Here is an 18,873-nt window from a genome sequence, read left to right as displayed (position 1 = left end):
CGGGCGCGTGGGTGCGTCCCCGCGTGAGTCCCTCGTGTATTTTTTCCGAGATTCGGATGACCATTGAAAATAAGGATCCGTTTCCCCGGTGTATGTGCTCAGCTTAGTAACCGATGAAATTTTTGAAAATGAACATTAAGTTTTAAGTGCTGAATCATTTCAGATGGCTATTTAACACAATTCTAATGAAACCCACTTGCCTGGTCTCTAATTCCCGAGAGAAGCACTGTAGAAGTTAAAAAATATCTAGAGACATTATAATCTACAGGCAAAATGGCATCTGATTTTCCAGGAAGAATGTTAGAAACTGCATGTAAAACACGTGGGACAAAAAAAAAAAAGTTAACGTTTGGACTGTGTCTCATTGGTGCTGCATATGATCGAGATGGGTTCTGATATTCTTTCCCCTGTGAGTGCAAAGTTTATCCTCAGGTAAATTCCAAATCACACAATACCAACAACCAGATTTCCTTTTCATAGGAATCTCATCGATCTTAAATATGAGTTCCAACAGACTTTAAATGGCTTGAGTAGTTACCGTCAGGCGACTGCTGAGCTAAAAACAGCTTTTGTTGGCTTCCTTGCTCAAACAAATGTTGGAGGGTAAGTGATAAAACAGTGATTAAATAAAATAAATATTATATATTTCATAATAGTAGCCTTTCTATACCATTGTAGCTTGTAAGTTCTCAGTATAGAGGTGTAGGGGAATTTTGACTTAACATCCTTTCATTATATCCTTGGACAAGGTTCAGGTCTCATTTCTATAATATTCTTAACTGCAAGTATCTTACTCTCCAGCATTTTATTGAGCTTTTGAGGAAATTAAAAAAAAAAAAAAAAGCTCACTTGAATAGTAAAGAGGTTCCCAAAGAATAAAATACCTCTTTAAAAAGTTCATTATTGAATTCAGAGGGAAGAGCGGGGGTGGTAGGGGGTGGTAGGATATTTGCCATTTCAAAGTATTTACTTCCTCTTTTGCTATCTTTAATTTTTTCACAGGGAAACACAAAAAGGCAAAATAAAATTAAAACAAACAAACAAACATAAAAACACCTGATGCTGGCTGTGAAATATTGTGACCAGAAACTCCAGAGAATTTTATAGTCAAACACCAGTGACTGTTCCTCTAGAGGAATCCTGAAAAGCAAGCAGGTTATCTCATGAGTCTCAAAGTCAATAAGCCTAACAATGATCAACTGTCATTTCCCAAACTGCCACAGAATCTTCTAGGTCGAGCATTTTGTCATTTCTGAGAAAGGATCATCATCCAAAACATTCCACTTGCTCTTTGAATAGTAGCAGCAAGGCAAACAATCTCTCCTGAGCAGATTTCATTCGTGTCTGGAGGAAGGCATCTGGCAACAACAGAGGAGTCCAAATTCAGAAAGCACAAGACCAATTCACATCTGTAAACTGGACTTTTATTCTGCAGCGAAGCAGCCAGCCACTTTGCCTGATTCTCCTGGACCTAAAGAGCCACCAAGGAGTTGCTAACAGACCCTGGTATGTAAAAATGAAGTTACAGGATTACAAACTAGAAGAAAAACTTTCTTCTCTGACAGATGTGTCAAAGATCTAGCATGCACCAAAGATAAAAGACAATATGAGTCTACCTTGACCAACACAAAGCACTTATGGAATCTGCAGGACTAACTTCAGTTGTGGAGGAGTTTCCCATTCTTCTTTACAGGGAGTAAAAATCCTCATGGTTAGGGTCTTAATTTTCCCTGAAAAAGTAGTGTAAATTTTAGTAACAGGAAAGAAGAGAGAAGTGAAGAGAGAAGAGAATAAGGAAAAGAAAAGAGGAAGGTAAAGAAGATACTAGGGCTCCAGGCATTAAAAAAGCTACTCTTATATACAGATCCATTTACTGTTCTCTGCAATGACAAAGATTTGCCCCACTTCAATTTGATCTGTTCACACCTGACTACATGAGGTAAAAGCATTTTTTCCCCAGCCTTTCTCCTGTGTATACCATGGATTCTCACAATGGGTTTAATCATGATATTAACATGTAATCATGCAATAATGATCCTGGTAACAGTATTTGAAAAGCCTAAAGCTGCTTTAAGTTCATAGGTGGACAGGAAATTTATTTGGAGGCAAAGGTCTTTTAAACATATTCCTTAGTGTGGTGTTTCTACTAGCCTATGTGCATAAAATGGATACTTTTTTGTTCTAGAGTTAGAAGGCAGGGCAAAACGAAAGTCAAGGTGTTGTATTTGTCTCTATATATTTGCTAATATTTTGAAGGATTTAACCAAATCTTTCTTCTCTACTTCTAGTATTATCAAGATCTTTTCATTATTTTCTCTTACTTTAGACCAACGACTCTTTCCTAAATTATGGTTTCTTGTTTTCTAGATTTTTATCCTAATTCATTGTGTTCAAAAGTTTATACCAACTTAGTTTTATTTAAACCAATATGGGAATCCATACTTGCCTTGATCTTTTCTAACTTCCAATTAAAAATACATTCCAATTTAAAAATACATTTAATCTATTATAAATTTCTATTCTGTCAGTATTTTCTAAGTCAGGTACTATGAATATTTTTATTAATTTCTGCTAGGTTCTAGTTCTTTCAGTAAAGATACTAAGTTGAAGACTTCCATAACTGCCAATTGAAATGTCTCATTCTGGGAATCAGAGTACTTCACTTTATTTTCAATGAATTTTCCAAATTTTCAAGCACTTTTTGTTATAGGAAGAAGTTCTTCCTCCTAGTAGATAGATAAAAAATGAATGAAATGTAGCTACCAGATGAGTAAGTAGCCCAGTTTATTTTAAGGTACCTATTATTACAATTCAAATATGACTTTCCCCCCCCAAATAGTACATAGCAGCAAGAACGTATTTAAATAATTTTATTATCTTAGATAATATGGATAGTATATATCCTATTATTATTCATACTTAAATAGTTAGTTTTGTTCCCAAACCATGTATAGAAATGAGATTTAAGAAATAGCTATTATTAACTTGTAAAATATGTATCGCCTTGTAATTATCAAAGTAAGAACTATTTTTTGTTTCATATTTTATCAGAATATTGGCAGACAAAATATACTATTTTATTTTTACTACTTTTTTTTCATTAATATACTAGAATTGAGAGTAACGAAAATATTTTACATCATTCACTAAGGTAAAACTAACCTACAGTTACATGTGAGGTCACTTATGATGAGCAAACAATGGATTAGGTAACAATGAGGAAAATTCTGGAAGTTTGAGTTTGTGTGCTGACTAGCAACCACTTTCAACATTTCTGCAAAGCTAGAGAAGGTATCTTCTAATTTAAATTTCTTTAAGAATTATCTATTGTGTAATATACTGTCAACAGGAGGTCAGTTTTAAAGGATAACTACTGATAGCCTGAAAGACTGTGGAAAAGAAGTTCTTTTTCCCCCTTACACACTGATAGTTCTTATATTTGCATTCCTGAAATTCTTATATTTTAAAAAACATTGGATTAGCAGCAAGAAAGTTGAAAATGGCAGAAGTTGGGAATGACTGCTATTTCTTTTTTTATTCCACATGCATAAAGGTAAATATTGTACAATTTATGGTACTTCACATGCTTAAGCTTTTTAGTAGGATGAGAGAAGAATATAACAACAATTTGCATTGCTGAATCAAAATTATTTTCCCAAAGAATATTTTATGTACTTAAAATCTAAACTAAAAGTTTATCATTTATTTTTGATGTATTGAATTTTTCTGAGGAAAATCTGAGATAATTTAAAATTATGATTTGTTTGAAACTACCTTTATCAATCCCAGTTACATGCCTATGGCTTTTTCATCCACATGTGCCTACTTTATGCCTGTAATATAAATCTGTGACACACCAAATTCTTAATGTTGAAACATTATTAATATACATCAACTGTTTGGGTTAATGTTATATTCCAGCCATATAAATTCATATAGTTGAATTCAGGTCCACTATCAAACAGTTTAATAAATATAATTGATTCCTTATTTGAAATTCATTAACCCAGCTACTGAATTAATGAATAGCAATAGTAAATATCATAGGAAAAGGAAAATAAATAATATATACAAATTCACTATATCGTAAATATGAATTAAAGTTTATGAAGTTAAATAGGCAAAAAAAAGTTAAGCCAAGGGATTAGGATTAATGGGATATCAATGAAACCAAATAAATGTAGAAACCCTATGATTGGAGCTTCCTCCTCATGGCAGAATGAACCCAATGAAAGAGACAATATGGTTTAAAGTGTTTCCTCTTTTCTAGGAAACCTGAATTAAACCAATTTCCTTGACTAACCACAGAAACTATATCCACTCTTATTACCTGTTACTTTAAGATTAAATCTGGGATAATAATAATAGAATTTATGCTCCACATGGCACAGGTTTGTCTCTTTTAATACTTATATCCCCAGTATATAGCACCAAAATTGGTGAGTGGTAGGTTCTCAAAAAATAATTAAATGAATGAATAAAAAATAATGATAGCAAACACAGTAAAGAGGATGTTTTTATTCCCTTTTTACAGATGAGGTAACTGAGGCACAGAGAAGGTGGATGACATATTAATTTTGTGACTATGGTGCAAGTAGTGGAATCAGGGATTTGAGTACGAGTTTATATGACTTCAAAATCCCTGTCACTACCCTGTACTATGAAATCTACAGACCCAGAAAAAAAGAGAAAGTTAAGACAGAGTGGGAGAGGCATAAAAGATAAGGAACAACCATGGACCTTGTGTCAAAAGAGAGATGAATTTAATGGAATATTTTTTTTGTATGTTGCCCACCTTTCTGCCCAAAAAACAGTGGACTGCAGTTTTTCCAACTGTGAATCTAGGTGTAAAAAGCACATAGAATAAAAAGAAAGTAATAGTTGTCCATTGAAAGACATTTTTTTTTTTGGTATATAAAAATGTTGGTGTGTGCATGCATAGGCACAATTGTTTATCTTTCTAGATCAAGGGCATAAAGTCTATATATTTAATAATGCGATAATTATTTAAAATTCTACAACAATGAGAACTTTAAACTCCATTTACCTTCCCTAAATAAACATGCTTATCAGTGTCTCCATAGGCTAAGTAAGAAATGACATAAAAAGTATTGTTGTAAGAGATCATCTCCACAACTAGAATATGGCTGGTGATTCTTAAAACTTTTGTCTGGGTTTCTTCTGAAAGAGAAATTAAGTTGCTGCATCATTGGATTGTAATCAAAGTTATCACTGTTTTGTTTTTTTTTTAAGATTTATTTATTTATTTATTTATTTGTTTATTTATTTCTCGCGCCCCCCCCCCCCCCAGTTGTCTGCTCTCTGTGTGTATTTGCTGCATCTTCTTTGTCCACTTCTGTTGTTGTGAGTGGCATGGCAATCTGTGTTTCTTTTTGTTGCGTCATCTTGTGTCAGCTCTCCATGTGTGCGGCATCATTCCTGGGCAGGCTGTACTTTCTTTCGCACTGGGCGGCTCTCCTTACGGGGTGCACTCCTTGTGCATGGGGCTCCCCTACACGGGGACACCCCTGCGTGGCACGGCACTCTTGCGCGCATCAGCCCTGCGCATGGGTCAGCTCCACATAGGTCATGGAGACCCCAGGTTTGAACTGCGGACCTCCCATGTGGTAGATGGATGCCCTAAGTGCTGGGCCAAAGTCCGCCGCCATCACTGGTTTCTTACATCTGTGTCCTTAGTGAATTATATGGGATAATTGGTAACAAAATGAAGTATTTTAACAGTGACTTGTGGCATGATATACTATTTAATCATTAGATTGTCTTGTGAGTCTGTCACAAAAATTAGAGTAATTGCTAAATTTAGACATAGCTTTTTTATTTATAGTATCTATTTTTCTGATTCTAATTTGATCTACTTGTATGTTCTTTAATTAATTGGCAACCTATTGTTTTTGAACACTAGCATTAATATATTGGGAGTTTTTTGCACTGTTTACTTTTTTCTTCTAGGGTTCCCAGTGCCGATTCCGACACTGTGAAGAGGCCCTTGGCAGTGACACTGTGTGCTCATTATGGAGAGAGGGGAAATGTTTAGATCCACTTTGCAGATTTAGACACATGGAAATGCAGGTAGAATTATTCAGCATCATCATTTTTTAGAAGTATCACTCTCCAGTAATACTGAACTATGTTTGCTTTTACAACACAATAGGGAAATGATTGCTCCACTACCAATGGCAAATATTTAAAGTCTGGCTAAGCTTAAATTCTTAGAAGAATGGGGGAATGTGTTTCAGGAACATCCATCCCATCTTTTATAGAGCTGGGCTAAAAACAGTGAGAGCCAGGATACACACATGTTCTAATCAGTAATTACAGTAGTTTTTGTCACAGTATTTTCTTCTATTGTAGCACATTGTGTTTATTTTGAATATGGTATCTGATCATTACATTTCCCTCACTCCTTTGTCTAGCAAAACTGCAGCATTTCATGTTTCTGGGAAACTCAACCTCTTGGTTGTGTGAAGATCAGTTGTATCTTTTATCACAGCAAACCACGAAATATCAATGGACTATTTTTGCCACCAAGTAGCAGTGAGTATATTTTTTGTATAACATGGACATAGCATGTTGTAATCTGGTTTTGGAGTAGCAACATAGACTGACACATTTAATAAAATAAGGCAAAGTGTGCAATGCAGTTTTATAGCCAATGGATTATTGGGGATGATTTTATTAAGAATCATGAAATGAGGCTTAGAATGGGACATCGAAGAGTTGACAAGATGTTGAAGTGAACAGAGGAAATTATATTTTCTTTGTGTGTGTATAAAATGGATTTTATTCATACGAGAAGTGAGAAGGCTACTGACCTCACTAGGTAGAAGGAGACTGTGTCCCAGCAAAGCATCATATTTCTGAAGCCAAGCTAAGAGATCATTGCCTTAACTAGGCTCCCTGTGAGTGTACAAAAACCTATCTGGTAAGTAGAAGAAAGTAAGAATTACATACTTTAGCTTCTTGCAGAGCTGCTTCCTTTATATAGGAGTTGTGGTTCTTTCAAAGACTTCACTTGTCAGGGGAATAAATTCTATTGCTGCAAAATCTAGAAGAGCATTGCCTTAGAGAAGGGGTTCTTAGATTTCAGGGGGTCTGTGAGCTTGAATTGAAAATTTGAAAAAACGTTGTTCTTGTGGGGACCTGTTGGTGTGCGTGTGCTTTATTTATTACATTATATACAGTATAGTGTGGACTTAGTAAGGGGTCCGTGGTTTTCACCTGACTGGCAAAGGGGTCTGTGGAACAAAAAGGTTAAGAACCCCTGCCTTAGACCATTCACTTCTTTGACAGTGCAGTTTAGTGGCCATGGCATAATTCAATTCAATTCAGTGATAGTCAGTCCTGAACCCAAATCTAGGTTCTGGAAAGGGAATTTATAAGTCACCATGCCCTAAAGCACTGAAGATCAAGAACCTTGCTTCAGAAGTTGAAGTGTCAGGTTGCCCTGATGCTTCAGCTACTGCACTTTCCTGCTTTGCCCGTCATATTCCTCTTGATGTAATGGCTCTAAAAATGAATTCGCAGCAAATCAGTCCTTTGGAATTTGAAAAAGTGGCTTCAGACAATCCTTGGCAAATTGAAAACTGAAAATTAGATTCCCTTGTTGTAATCTTCTGGAGAACATAGTATTCATCATATAATACCTTGATGGATGTCTTTCTTGCTCACTAGACTATAAACATCATGAAGAGAGGGATTAGAACTAGTTTCCATATTATTGCTCTGCACAATGTCAGGAATACATGCTCAGTAAAATTGTGTGTATAGATAGATGGCTACCAAAGAGTAACTTGCTGGGGAGAAAGCTATTTCATCTTCCTGAGTGATTAAATAGGACCCATTGGTTTACATACAGTGTGATTTTATTTAATGAGAAGCAGTGTACTTAATTCTTTATATCTGCTTAGTAGTTTGCTCCCTGGTGGTCTATGAGTATTTCAGTTTCCTGGGCTGCTCAAGCTAATACCATGAAATGGGTCAGGTTAAACAATGGGAGTTTATTCCCTCAGGATTTGAGGCTGGGAAAAAGTCCAAATCAAGGTGTCATCAAGGCAATGCTTTCTTCCTGAAGACTTTAGCATTCTGGGGCTGGCTACTGGCGATTATGGTTAGCTGGTCACATGGCAAGTCACTTGGAGGCAACTCCTGGTCTCTCCTTCTTTTCTGGGTTCCACTGATGTTCAGCTTCTTGTTTCCTGTGACTTTTTCTCCCAGTACCTGAATTTCATTCTGCTTATAAAAATACTCCAAAAATATAAAGACTCATCCTGATTGAGGTGGGACACACCTTAACTGAAGGTCCTACTTACAATGAATTCACCACAGGAATGGTTTAGGTTTAGAAACATGTTTTTGGGGAGTACATAGAACTTCAAACCACCACAATGGGTAAACTGTACTCTTTTCACAACCATAATTCCGGTTAAGAACAACTATCAGCCTACTCAGTGTCTGCATCCTTTATAGCTGAACATGATTGCAGAAAAATACACAACCCTGCTAATTGGGTTAAATTCATGACCATGAACCGCAAGTGGGTTCTTATTGCTAACCAGTGCATTCTATTAATAAATGGTCCTTCCCTGGTTCATCCCTACTTCCTAAATCATTATTTCATATCCTCTTTCTTTTCCTTAAACCTCTAATATCTGATGACTTAAGTCTTATTGTACCAAGAAACTTAAAGCAATGAGAAGTGACCTTCCAGCAATTTCCATAACTACATCTACCCACCTCCTACCATATATACTGGTCTATTCCTCTCTCTGACCATAGATGAACTTTTCATACTATCAAAAGGCCATCCTACTTGTTAATTAATTCTACAATGACACTGATTCAGCCATTCTTTCCTCTCTCTTCTGCATAATCATTTCCTCACCCTTACAAATAATTTCTGTCAGTATACTAACATGCATTTATTTTTCTCATTAAAAAAATAATTTTCCCTTCTCTTGATCTATTCTGTTACAGACCATCATCCCACCCTTTACAGTAGTTCTCCTCAAAAGGGTTATCTATTCTTGTTACCAAATCTTCGTCCCAGCCTTTCTTAATCCCATGTTAATCAGGCTTCTATCACCAGTGGCATACCATACCAATTGTTAAAATAAATGTAATTCTCAGTTCTCATATAAACTGAGCCATGAGTATCATTTGACTTATTTGATCCCCTGATATAATTTCCTCACCTAGCTTCTTAGACATCATATCTGTGTTAGTTAGCCAAAGGGGTGCTGATGCAAAGTACCAGAACTCTGTTGGCTTTTATAAAGGGTATTTATTTGGGGTAGAAGCTTACAGTTACCAGGCCATATTAACCAAAATTGGAACCATAAATCTCACCTTCGACAAACATTAAATTATAAATTTCTACCTTTATTAAAATTCACCTTTCATGTTTCTCTAAGTGCATGTGATTAATTGACAAATACAGAATTAATGGGTTTATTACAATTTGTCTTGGTAGCAAAGTATAACTGTTATTTCACACATAGCACTGTGCAATTTGTGGGTAATTTTGTCCATGTTAAAATAAGATAAAATTTAAATAATTAAACATGCAGCTATTTTTTTTCTTCAGAACCATTTGAGAGCTAGTTGCAAATTATAACATTCCTGGGGCCTCTGCTTGAGGAATTGAGCCCCAGCATGTTGTCCATGTTAAGCAGGTGAGCTGCTGCCACAGCAATGCTATCTCAATCACCAGCTGTATGCTTCCATTGTGAGGTACTTGACAAAAAGAGCTTTTCATTACTTGGTTTGTCATCCTATGCTATCTTTAAGCACGAAGTGCAATTATCAGGAGTTCTGCATTTTTTGTCTGAGGGTATAAAATTGCCAGTTAGTTTTTTTGAAATTTAAACTTAAATTGATAGTGAATTGAAAAAGGTTTTGGACTCTTTTGAGAGAGACTTCATTTAAATGTTTCTAAACAAACCAGAGATTAAAAAAGAAGGCCTAATCCCCCTGGGTGTCATCTCCAAGTTTAAAAGCAAATAGCTGATAAACCAACTGAGAACACTAAGAAAACATAATGCGGTTGATATTAACTATAATTATAAGAAGTCCCTAGACATTTCTGAGAACATTTTGTGTTTTCTTTGTAAGCATGATAACTACTTAACCTTTTCTCCTTGATATATACTAGAATTTAGTGTACGCATACAAACTGTTCTTCTTAGGATTCTTAAATTTTGCTAAGGGAAAATTTGTTCAAAATGCAATAGCTCAAACATTGAATCTGTTGCTCATCTTCTTGGCTAATTGCTGTGTTATTCTACTAAAACAATTGAATGGGATAAATTGGTTCTTTATTCAAAGTCAATGTCTTGATGATACCTTGGACAAATGATCATTTGGCTCCTTTAAATGAACATTTGGCTATCTCTGTTTAGAGGTTCTAACCTAAATGGATATATATATGTGACCTACTTAGTAAGCACTTTGCCTTTACTATTTGAATTGGTGCAACATAGACTAATTTTTTGGAGGGTTGGGGTGTGAGACTGAAATAAGATAATAAATAAGACAAAAATGATTAGCAGAAGGAAAAAAAATTCAACTTGATCCTTAGGGTGTGGAGGGCATTGAGTAAATAAATATTCCAGTGGTTACCCCCTGGAACAAGTTGAGTTTGGATGGGAGATATTTTTCTTCTGATAGGACATGGTTTCTCTTCTTATCCAAGATTCAAGATGCATCTAAAAATGTAAAAATAAATAATTAAATAAACAAACAAGTAAAAGCAGGTACTCAAATGTTAGTTCTCTAGGACTGAAATTTATTAGTCGTGCCTGATACCTCCATGCCCTTGCTTTTTTAGGATCATATAAATTCTGAGCTCAATTATGATTAAAACAAAAAAGAAGTAGAAATTAGAATAATCTTATATCCCGTGTTCTCCAACAATCTTTTTTCTTTTTTTTTTTTAAGATTTATTTATTTAATCCGCCCTCCCCCGCCCTCTTCCCTGGTTGTCTGTTCTCTGTGTCTATTTGCTGCCTGTTGTTTCTTTTGTCTGCTTCTGTTGTCATCAGCTGCATGGGAAGTGTGGGCGGTGCCATTTTCCTGCTGGGCGGCTCCCCTTAGGGGTGCACTCCTTGCGCGTGGGGCTCCCCTACGCGGGGGACACCCCTGCGTGGCAGGGCACTCCTTGCGTGCATCAGCAGTGGGCGTGGGCCAGCTCCACATGGGTCAAGGAGGCCCCGGGTTTGAACCGCGGACCTTCCATATGGTAGACGGACGCCCTAACCACTGGGCCAAGTCCGTTGTTTCCCTCCAACAATCTCTTGTATTAAGTGTTCCTTATTTGCCAGCACTATATTGAGAACTTTTCATGTGTTAATCACCACAAAAACTTAAATAGATGATTATCATCCCCATTATACAGATAAGGAAACTAATGTAAGATGACATTTTGTAAACTATGTAAAAACTGTCTCACAAAATACCTAGATGGAACATTTACAGAGGATACTCTAATCCTTTTGGTCATTTAAGTGATCCTATAGATGAGTCCTTTAAATTATTCCTCCTTCTGAGGGGTTAATTCTTTTCCATCCTTCTCTTGAATCTATTAAAGTTCCTTTACATTTAGAAGGCTCCATTTTTGCCATTAATTTACTGTAGATAGTGAGTTACTTCTGGCATTTCTGAGTTATGTGTATTTCCATTATTAAATAGTTTCTTCTTATTTATCTTTCTCGGTTTATTTTCCCACGTTACTTATAGACACCAGTAGGAGAAGCTTGCTCCCTTTAATCATATGAAGCCTAGAAGCATGGATGCTCCCTCTGGTGTCGGCCCAACCTAGCTGTTCTCCACTCTGGCTCCACATTAGAATTACCACAAAATAAAACAGTTCCAGGTTACCAACTAGGGCAGCAATGAGATGAGAACTGATGAGAGCTGGAACCTCTACTTAAGAGTACTGTGTTTGTTTCCTTAATTTTATTTTGAAAGTTGATAACCTAGAGAAAATTTGTAGGACTAGAACTCATCTAGATTCACCAATTAATATTTTGCCACATTTACTTTCTTTCTTCTACTGTACTTACATATATATATGAATGTAATATACATATACATAATTATATTTTTTCCTGAAGTATTTGTGAGTTTGCTGCAAATATCCTGACACTACACTCCTAAATACTTTGGCACATATCTCCTAATTTTAAGGACATTGTCCTTTATAACCGAATATAATAATCACATTCAGAAAATGTAACACTGATAAAATTCTAATATCTACTATTCAGTACTATACCTAATATTTATTTCTTATTAAATTTCACTAATTGTCCAATAATATTCATTATAGCCGTGCTTCTCAAATTTAGTATGCATGAGAATCACCTGGGGATCTTGTTAAATTGCAGTCTGGTGTAGAATATCCAGACTGGCACCTGAGGTTCTGCATTTCTAACAGGCTGTCAGTTCTGAACCACATGTTGAGAGAATGGCTGTATAGTTTGTTTTTCAAACCAGGCATCATTCGTTGCAATTACTTATCATGTCTCTTTAATCCATATTTCCCAGTTTTATCCTTCAATGTCACCAACATTTTTTTAAGAGTTCAGGCTATTGCTTTGCAGAATATCCCTCAAATGGATTTGTTTTTGTGGGTATCCTTTAGAATTTAGTGAAAAGCACAGAAGAAACTTTGCTCTATAATTTTACAAAATTTACAAAAGTTTTTTTTTTTTTTTTTTTTTGCTGTTTCAAGCACAAAGGGAAGGATAGGACCCAACACAGTCTTAATATAAACAACTGGGTTTTTGGTGTTTTTTTTTTTTTTTGGTTATAAATAGTTGAATAGTTCATGCAAAAGGTTCTTACAATCCACATATTTTGCATTTGTGTTTGTGCTTTAGCTGTGGTAGGGCTTTATAGCAGGAAACGTGGCACTGTGATGACAGTGTACTAACATGTATACCAAAAGAATTTAGTTTGTTTTTGAAACTGACAAAGCACAGAAAATAGTTGTTTGTATTGGAAATGTCCGTGGAAGACATGACATCCTATCATATGTATTAATCAGGACTCTCTTGGTTGTAAACGGTGGTAAATATTTTAACAACTGACTGTACTACTACCATCACCACCATCACCCACTTCCCCTCCACAAAGTAGAAAAAGAAAACCAGCCCTGGTTTGCACTGTTTACTAATTTCTGTGGAGTAAATACTCCTACCACAGATGATTATTTCAAGCTACTAATGTGACATTAGTCAGCTTGAAAATTTCTGAAAAGTTAACAGTTGGCTCTCATGCTCTGAAAGCTTATGATCTGAGCTCACTCTAGCACACCACAGGTTTTATGAAGAGAAACTCAACCAATCTGGTTTAAGGGGAAAGTGGAAACTTATTCATTTGTGTAACAGAAGATCTGAGATGCTGAACCAACTTTACAGCCTGTAAAATTTCCTTCATCGACTCTTGGCTCTGGACTAATTGACTCTATATATACTATACCCACCCAACAGCTCCACAGCTAGATCCTGGAGGCAGAATAAGCAATGATTAAAAACACTGACTCTGGGCCAGACTAGGAAAAAATCTCATTCACTGCATACTTGCCACTGTGACCTTGGGCATTTTAGAACTTTAAAAATTGGTATTTATTATTGTGAGTTCATTTTAGAAAAATCCATTTTAGTAGTTCCTTAAAATGCAAAGACCACTGGAATTTGGAATCTCATTAATGTTAATGCAAATCAACAAAGGTGTAGAATATGATAAGAAATAAGTTTAACACCTCATTTTTTTTTTTTTTTCAAATTCTTATTTCCCTTTATTGAAGTATTTTGTTTTTTATCAATGAAGGCTGTGACTTTACCATAGCATCTTTTTAATTTTAAAAGTAATACATGAAATATATATGTTATTGAAGAAAAAATTTTAAATATAGACATGGGTAAAGAAAAAGTAATAATCACCCATAACTCTACCACCTAGAGATAACTATTTTGGATTATAGCATTCCCATGTTTTTCTATGAAAAAGGTATTTGTCTAATCTTCTCTTTTCATAAAAATGGATTCCATTACACCTCATTTTTTTTAAACCATGGTAGCTAGATAAAAATGTCTGAACAAGGGTTTATTGCATTACTTGATTAACAAATAATTTGCCTGTATTATTTGTTCTCTATTTCTAATGGGATGGTTTCAGTTCACTAAATATCATACCTTTCCCATCATATTGTTTTCTCCTCTGATTATTTTAATGTTTTGAGTGGAGAGGTGTAATGAACTGTGATCTTTATCAGTCAAAAGGCCAAAGTTGTCAATTGAAAAAATAATTTCCAAGTATATGCTATTTATAGGAAGCACATTTTATATTCAAGCACAAATAGATCGAAATGTAAAAATATAATAAAAGATATACCAAGCAAAGAACAATATAAACAACAAGAAAATAGAAGACTTGAACAAAGATAAAGTAACAGAATTAATAGACACTTATTGAACACTCAGTGCAACAACAACAGAGCGTATGGAAAATTCTCCAGGACAGACCATGTGTTAGGCCATAAAACAAGCCTCAATAAATTTTAAATGATTAAAATCATATAAATTTTCTCTAACCACAATGGAATGAAATTAGAAATCAATAAAGAAAGAAGTTTGGGAAATTCACATATTTGTAGAAAATAAATGACCCTTAAATAAATAAAAATGGGTCAAAGAAGAAATCACAAGGGAAATTAAATTAGCAAATACTTTTTAGATGAATGAAAGTAAAGGCACAAAATGAGATGCAGGTAAAACAGCACTTAGAGAAAAATGTATAGCTATAAACATGTATATTAAAAAAGAAATAAAGATAGACTATATGTTGGTCACAAAACAATTCTCAATAAATTAAAAATATTGAAATCCTGCAATATATATTCTCTGATGACAATGGAATGAAGCTAGAAATGAATAACAGAGTGAGAGAGAAAATTCACAAATGTGTGGAAATTAAACAACATACTCTTAAACAACTAATGCGTTAAAGAGGAAATCAGAAATGAAATTAGGAAATACCTTGAGGAAAATAAAAAATGAAAATATACATACCAAACCCTATAGGATACAGTGAAGGCAGTGCTGAATGAGAAAGTCATAGTTCTAAATGCTTACATTAAAAAGACTTAAAATGAGACTTAATCTCAAAACTGGAAGAACTAGGGAAAGAAGAGCAAACTAAACCCAAAGCAAGCAGAAAGAAGGAAATAAAGTTTAGAGGGGTAAGTGGACATGGCTCAACTGATAGAGCATCCACCTACCATATGGAGGGTCCAGGGTTCAATACCTAGGGCCTTCTGACCCATGTGGTAAGCTGGCCCATGTGCAGTGCTGCCATGCACAAAGAGTGCTGTGCCATGCAAGGGCACTTCTGCATAGGGGTGTCCCATGTGCAAGGAGTGCACCCTGCAAGGAGAGCCACCCCATATGAGAAAAGCACAGCCTGCCCAAAAGTAGTGCTGCACACATGGAGAGTTGATGCAGCAAAATGATGTAACAACAACAAAAAAATAAAATAAAAAAATTAAGAGTAGAGGGAAAAAAATAAAACACACACACACAAAACTAGAGAGAATCAATAAAACCAAAAGTTGGTTCTTTGAGAATATCAATAAAATCAATAAACCTTTAGCTATACTGACAAAGAAAAGAAAGAGGTTATACAAATAACAAAAATCAGAATGAAAAAAAGGAGTCATTATTACCATTCCCGCTGAAATAAAAAGAAATATAAATGGTTGCTATGAATAACTGCGTGCCCATAAATTAGATAACCTAGATGAAATGGACAAATTCCTAGAAACATACAAACTATCTACATTGACTCAAGAAGAAATAGAAGATCTCAACCAACTAATTACTAATAATGAGATTGAATCAGTCATCAAAAACTTTCCAAAGAAACAAAGCTCAGGACCAGAAGATTTCACAGGGGAGTTCTACCAAACATTCTGAGAAGACTTATTTTCAATTCTGCTCAAACTCCTTCAAAAAATTGATGGGGAGAGAACACTCCACAACTCGTTTCTTGAGGCCAACATCACCTATACCAAAGTTGGTTAAAGATACCACAAGAAAACCACAGACCAATATTTCTTATGAATATAGTTGCAAAAATCCTCAACAAAATACTGAATGCAACAGCATATTAAAAGAATTATACGCCATGATCAAGTGGGATTTATCCCTGGTTTGAAGGTTGGTTTCACACAAGAAAATTAATGTAATATACCACATTAATAGAATGAATGCTAGCAATAGAAGGAAACATGATAAAGGGCAATTTGAAAAGTCTACAGCTAACATCCTACTTAATGGTGAAAGACTGAAAGCTTTCCCTCGAAAATCTGGAACAAGAAAAAGGATGCCCACTCTAACTACTGTTATTCAACATTGTCCTGGAAGTTATTGCCAGAGCAGTTAGGTAAAAAAAAAAATAAAGGCATCTAAATTGGAATGGAAGAAGTAAAAGTTTCCATATTTGCAGAAAATGTACAGAAAATCCTGAAAAATGCACAACAAAGTTCCTAGAGCTAATAAATGAATTCAGCAAAGTGACAGATCAACACCCCAAAATCAGTAATGTTTCTATACACAAGCAATGAACAATTAGAAGAACAAATCAAGAAAACCAATTCCATTCATGATAGCACCCAAAAGAATCAAATATCTAAGAGTAAATCTAACCAAGGATGTAAAGGACTTATACACAGAAAACTGCAAAACACTGCTAAAAGAAATTAAAGAAGACCTAAATAAATGGAACGACATTCTTTATTCATGGATTGGAAGATTAATGTTAATATGTCAGTAATACACATCACAATTTATAAATTCAATGCAATCCCAGTCAAAATTCCAAGAACCTTCTTTGCAAAAATGGGAAAGCCCATCATCAAATTTATATGGAAGGTTGAAGGGTAAGGGATTCTGAATAGCTAAAGCCACCTTGGAAATGAAGAATGAATTTGGAGGACTCATATTTTCCAATCTTAAAGCTTATTACAAAACCACAGTAATAAAACAACATGGCAGAGAAACGGATGTAGCTCAACCAGCTGGGGGCCTGCCTACCACATGGAGGTCCTGGAGTCAGGTCCCAGTGTCTCCTAAAATGATCAAGATGAGCAGACAACACCCCCATCCCAACAAGCTAGATGCCACACTCATTATAACAAGCTAGATGCCACCTCCACTACAAACAAGCTATATGCTACTTCCACTGCAATGAGCCAGACATTGCCTCTGCTGCAAATGTGCTACATACTGCCCTTGCCACAACAAACCAGACACTGTCCCTGATGCAAACAAGCTAGATGCCACCCCTGCTGCAATGAGCTAGGTGCCATCCCTGCCACAGTGAGCAGATGGTACAAGCCAGCAGACCCTGCAACCCATGGGGGGTGGATGTGGCTCAGGCGGATGGGCACTTGCCTCATGTGGAAGGTCCAGGATTCAGTTCCCAGTGCCTTCTGGAGAAGGTAAGCAAACAATGAGCAGAGAGATGAGAGAACCATCTGGGGCAGAGGGGGATAAATAAACTAAATAAACAAGCATTGTAAAAAGAAAAGCATGGTACTGGCACAAGGAGAAACATATAGACCAATGGAATCAAATTGAAAACTCAGAAGTCAACCCTCGTATTTATGGCCTACTGATTTTTAACTAGGGGGCAAAGACTAAGCTGGGAAACAATTCTTTTCAAAAATGGTTCTGGTAGAACTGGGTCTCCAGTTGCAAAAGAAAGAAGACCCCTACCTCACACCACATACAAAAATGAATTAAAATGGATCAAAGACCTAAATATAGGACTATCAAACTCCTAGAAGAACATATAGGGAGGCATCTTTAGGACATGATGTTAGGCAATGCTTTCTTAGACATTATACTCAATGCATAAGCAACAAAAGAAAAAATAGGTAAATAGGACCTTATTAAAATAAAAAAAACATTTTTTCCTCAAAGGGCTTTATCATGAAAGTAAAAGGAAAATCTACACAAAGGGAGAAAATATTTGTAAACCACATATCCAGGAAGGATTAATATCTAGTATATGTAAAGAAAAATTTCAACTTAATAACAAAAGCAAATCACCCAGTTAAGAAATGGGCAAAAGAATTGAATAGACATCTCTCCAAAGAAGATATACAAATGGTCAGAAAGCACATTAAAAGATGGACAGCATCTTTAGCCATCAATGAAATGTGAATCCATACCACAAGATCCCATTTCACACCCATTAGAATGGCTGCTATAAAAAAATGGAAAATAACAAGTGTCAGAGAGGATGCAGAGAAATAGGAACACTCATTTATTTCTGGTGGCAATGTAAGATGATGCAGCCACTGTTTAAGACAGTTTGGTGCTTCCTCAAAAAGCTAAATATAGAACTACCATATGACCCAACAATTGCTCTATGAGGTATATACTTAAAAGAAACAAAAGCAAGGTTTCAAACAGATACTGGCACACTGATGTTCATAGTAGCGTTATTCACAATTGCCAAAAGATGGGAGCAGCCCAAGTGTTCATCAGTCAATGAATGGATAAATAAAATGTAGTATATGCATACAATGGAATCTTATTCAGCTATAAAAAGAAATAAAGTCCTGATACATTTGACAACATGGATGAACCTTGAAGACATCATGTTGAGAGAAATAAGCCACATAAATATTGTATATTATCACTGATTTGAAACAATTAGAAAAAGCAAACACACAGTCAGAACCTAGAATATAGGTTACCAGGGCAGTGGGTAGAGATAGGGAATGGCAAAGTAAGGCTTAAAATGTACAGGGTTCCTACTTGGAATGCTGGAAATGTTTTGGTA

General features: G+C 35.5%; 1 protein-coding gene across 6 annotated transcripts in view; it reads left to right on the top strand.

Annotated features, from left to right (window-relative positions):
* Window positions 1-18,873, top strand: part of C12H12orf50 (chromosome 12 C12orf50 homolog) — a 52,564-nt gene that overhangs the window by 823 nt on the left and 32,868 nt on the right. The window contains exons 1-4 of one of the 6 annotated variants that reach the window (XM_058308520.2): window positions 15-432; window positions 1,003-1,939; window positions 5,971-6,090; window positions 6,435-6,555. In XM_058308520.2, coding sequence (XP_058164503.1) covers window positions 6,079-6,090; window positions 6,435-6,555 — 133 coding nt within the window. In that variant the 5' untranslated portion in view covers window positions 15-432; window positions 1,003-1,939; window positions 5,971-6,078. Of the gene's footprint in view, window positions 1-14; window positions 433-1,002; window positions 1,940-3,207; window positions 3,292-3,499; window positions 3,554-5,970; window positions 6,091-6,434; window positions 6,556-18,873 lie in introns of those variants that run through there. The other 5 variants (XM_058308521.2, XM_058308522.2, XM_058308519.2 and 2 more) reach the window with 5 other exon arrangements.

This window comes from Dasypus novemcinctus, chromosome 12 (genome assembly GCF_030445035.2).
Source record: "Dasypus novemcinctus isolate mDasNov1 chromosome 12, mDasNov1.1.hap2, whole genome shotgun sequence".
Lineage (NCBI taxonomy): Eukaryota > Metazoa > Chordata > Mammalia > Cingulata > Dasypodidae > Dasypus > Dasypus novemcinctus.
The sequence above is the reverse complement of the archived record's forward strand: the minus strand, read 5'-3'. Positions and strand labels throughout refer to the sequence as shown.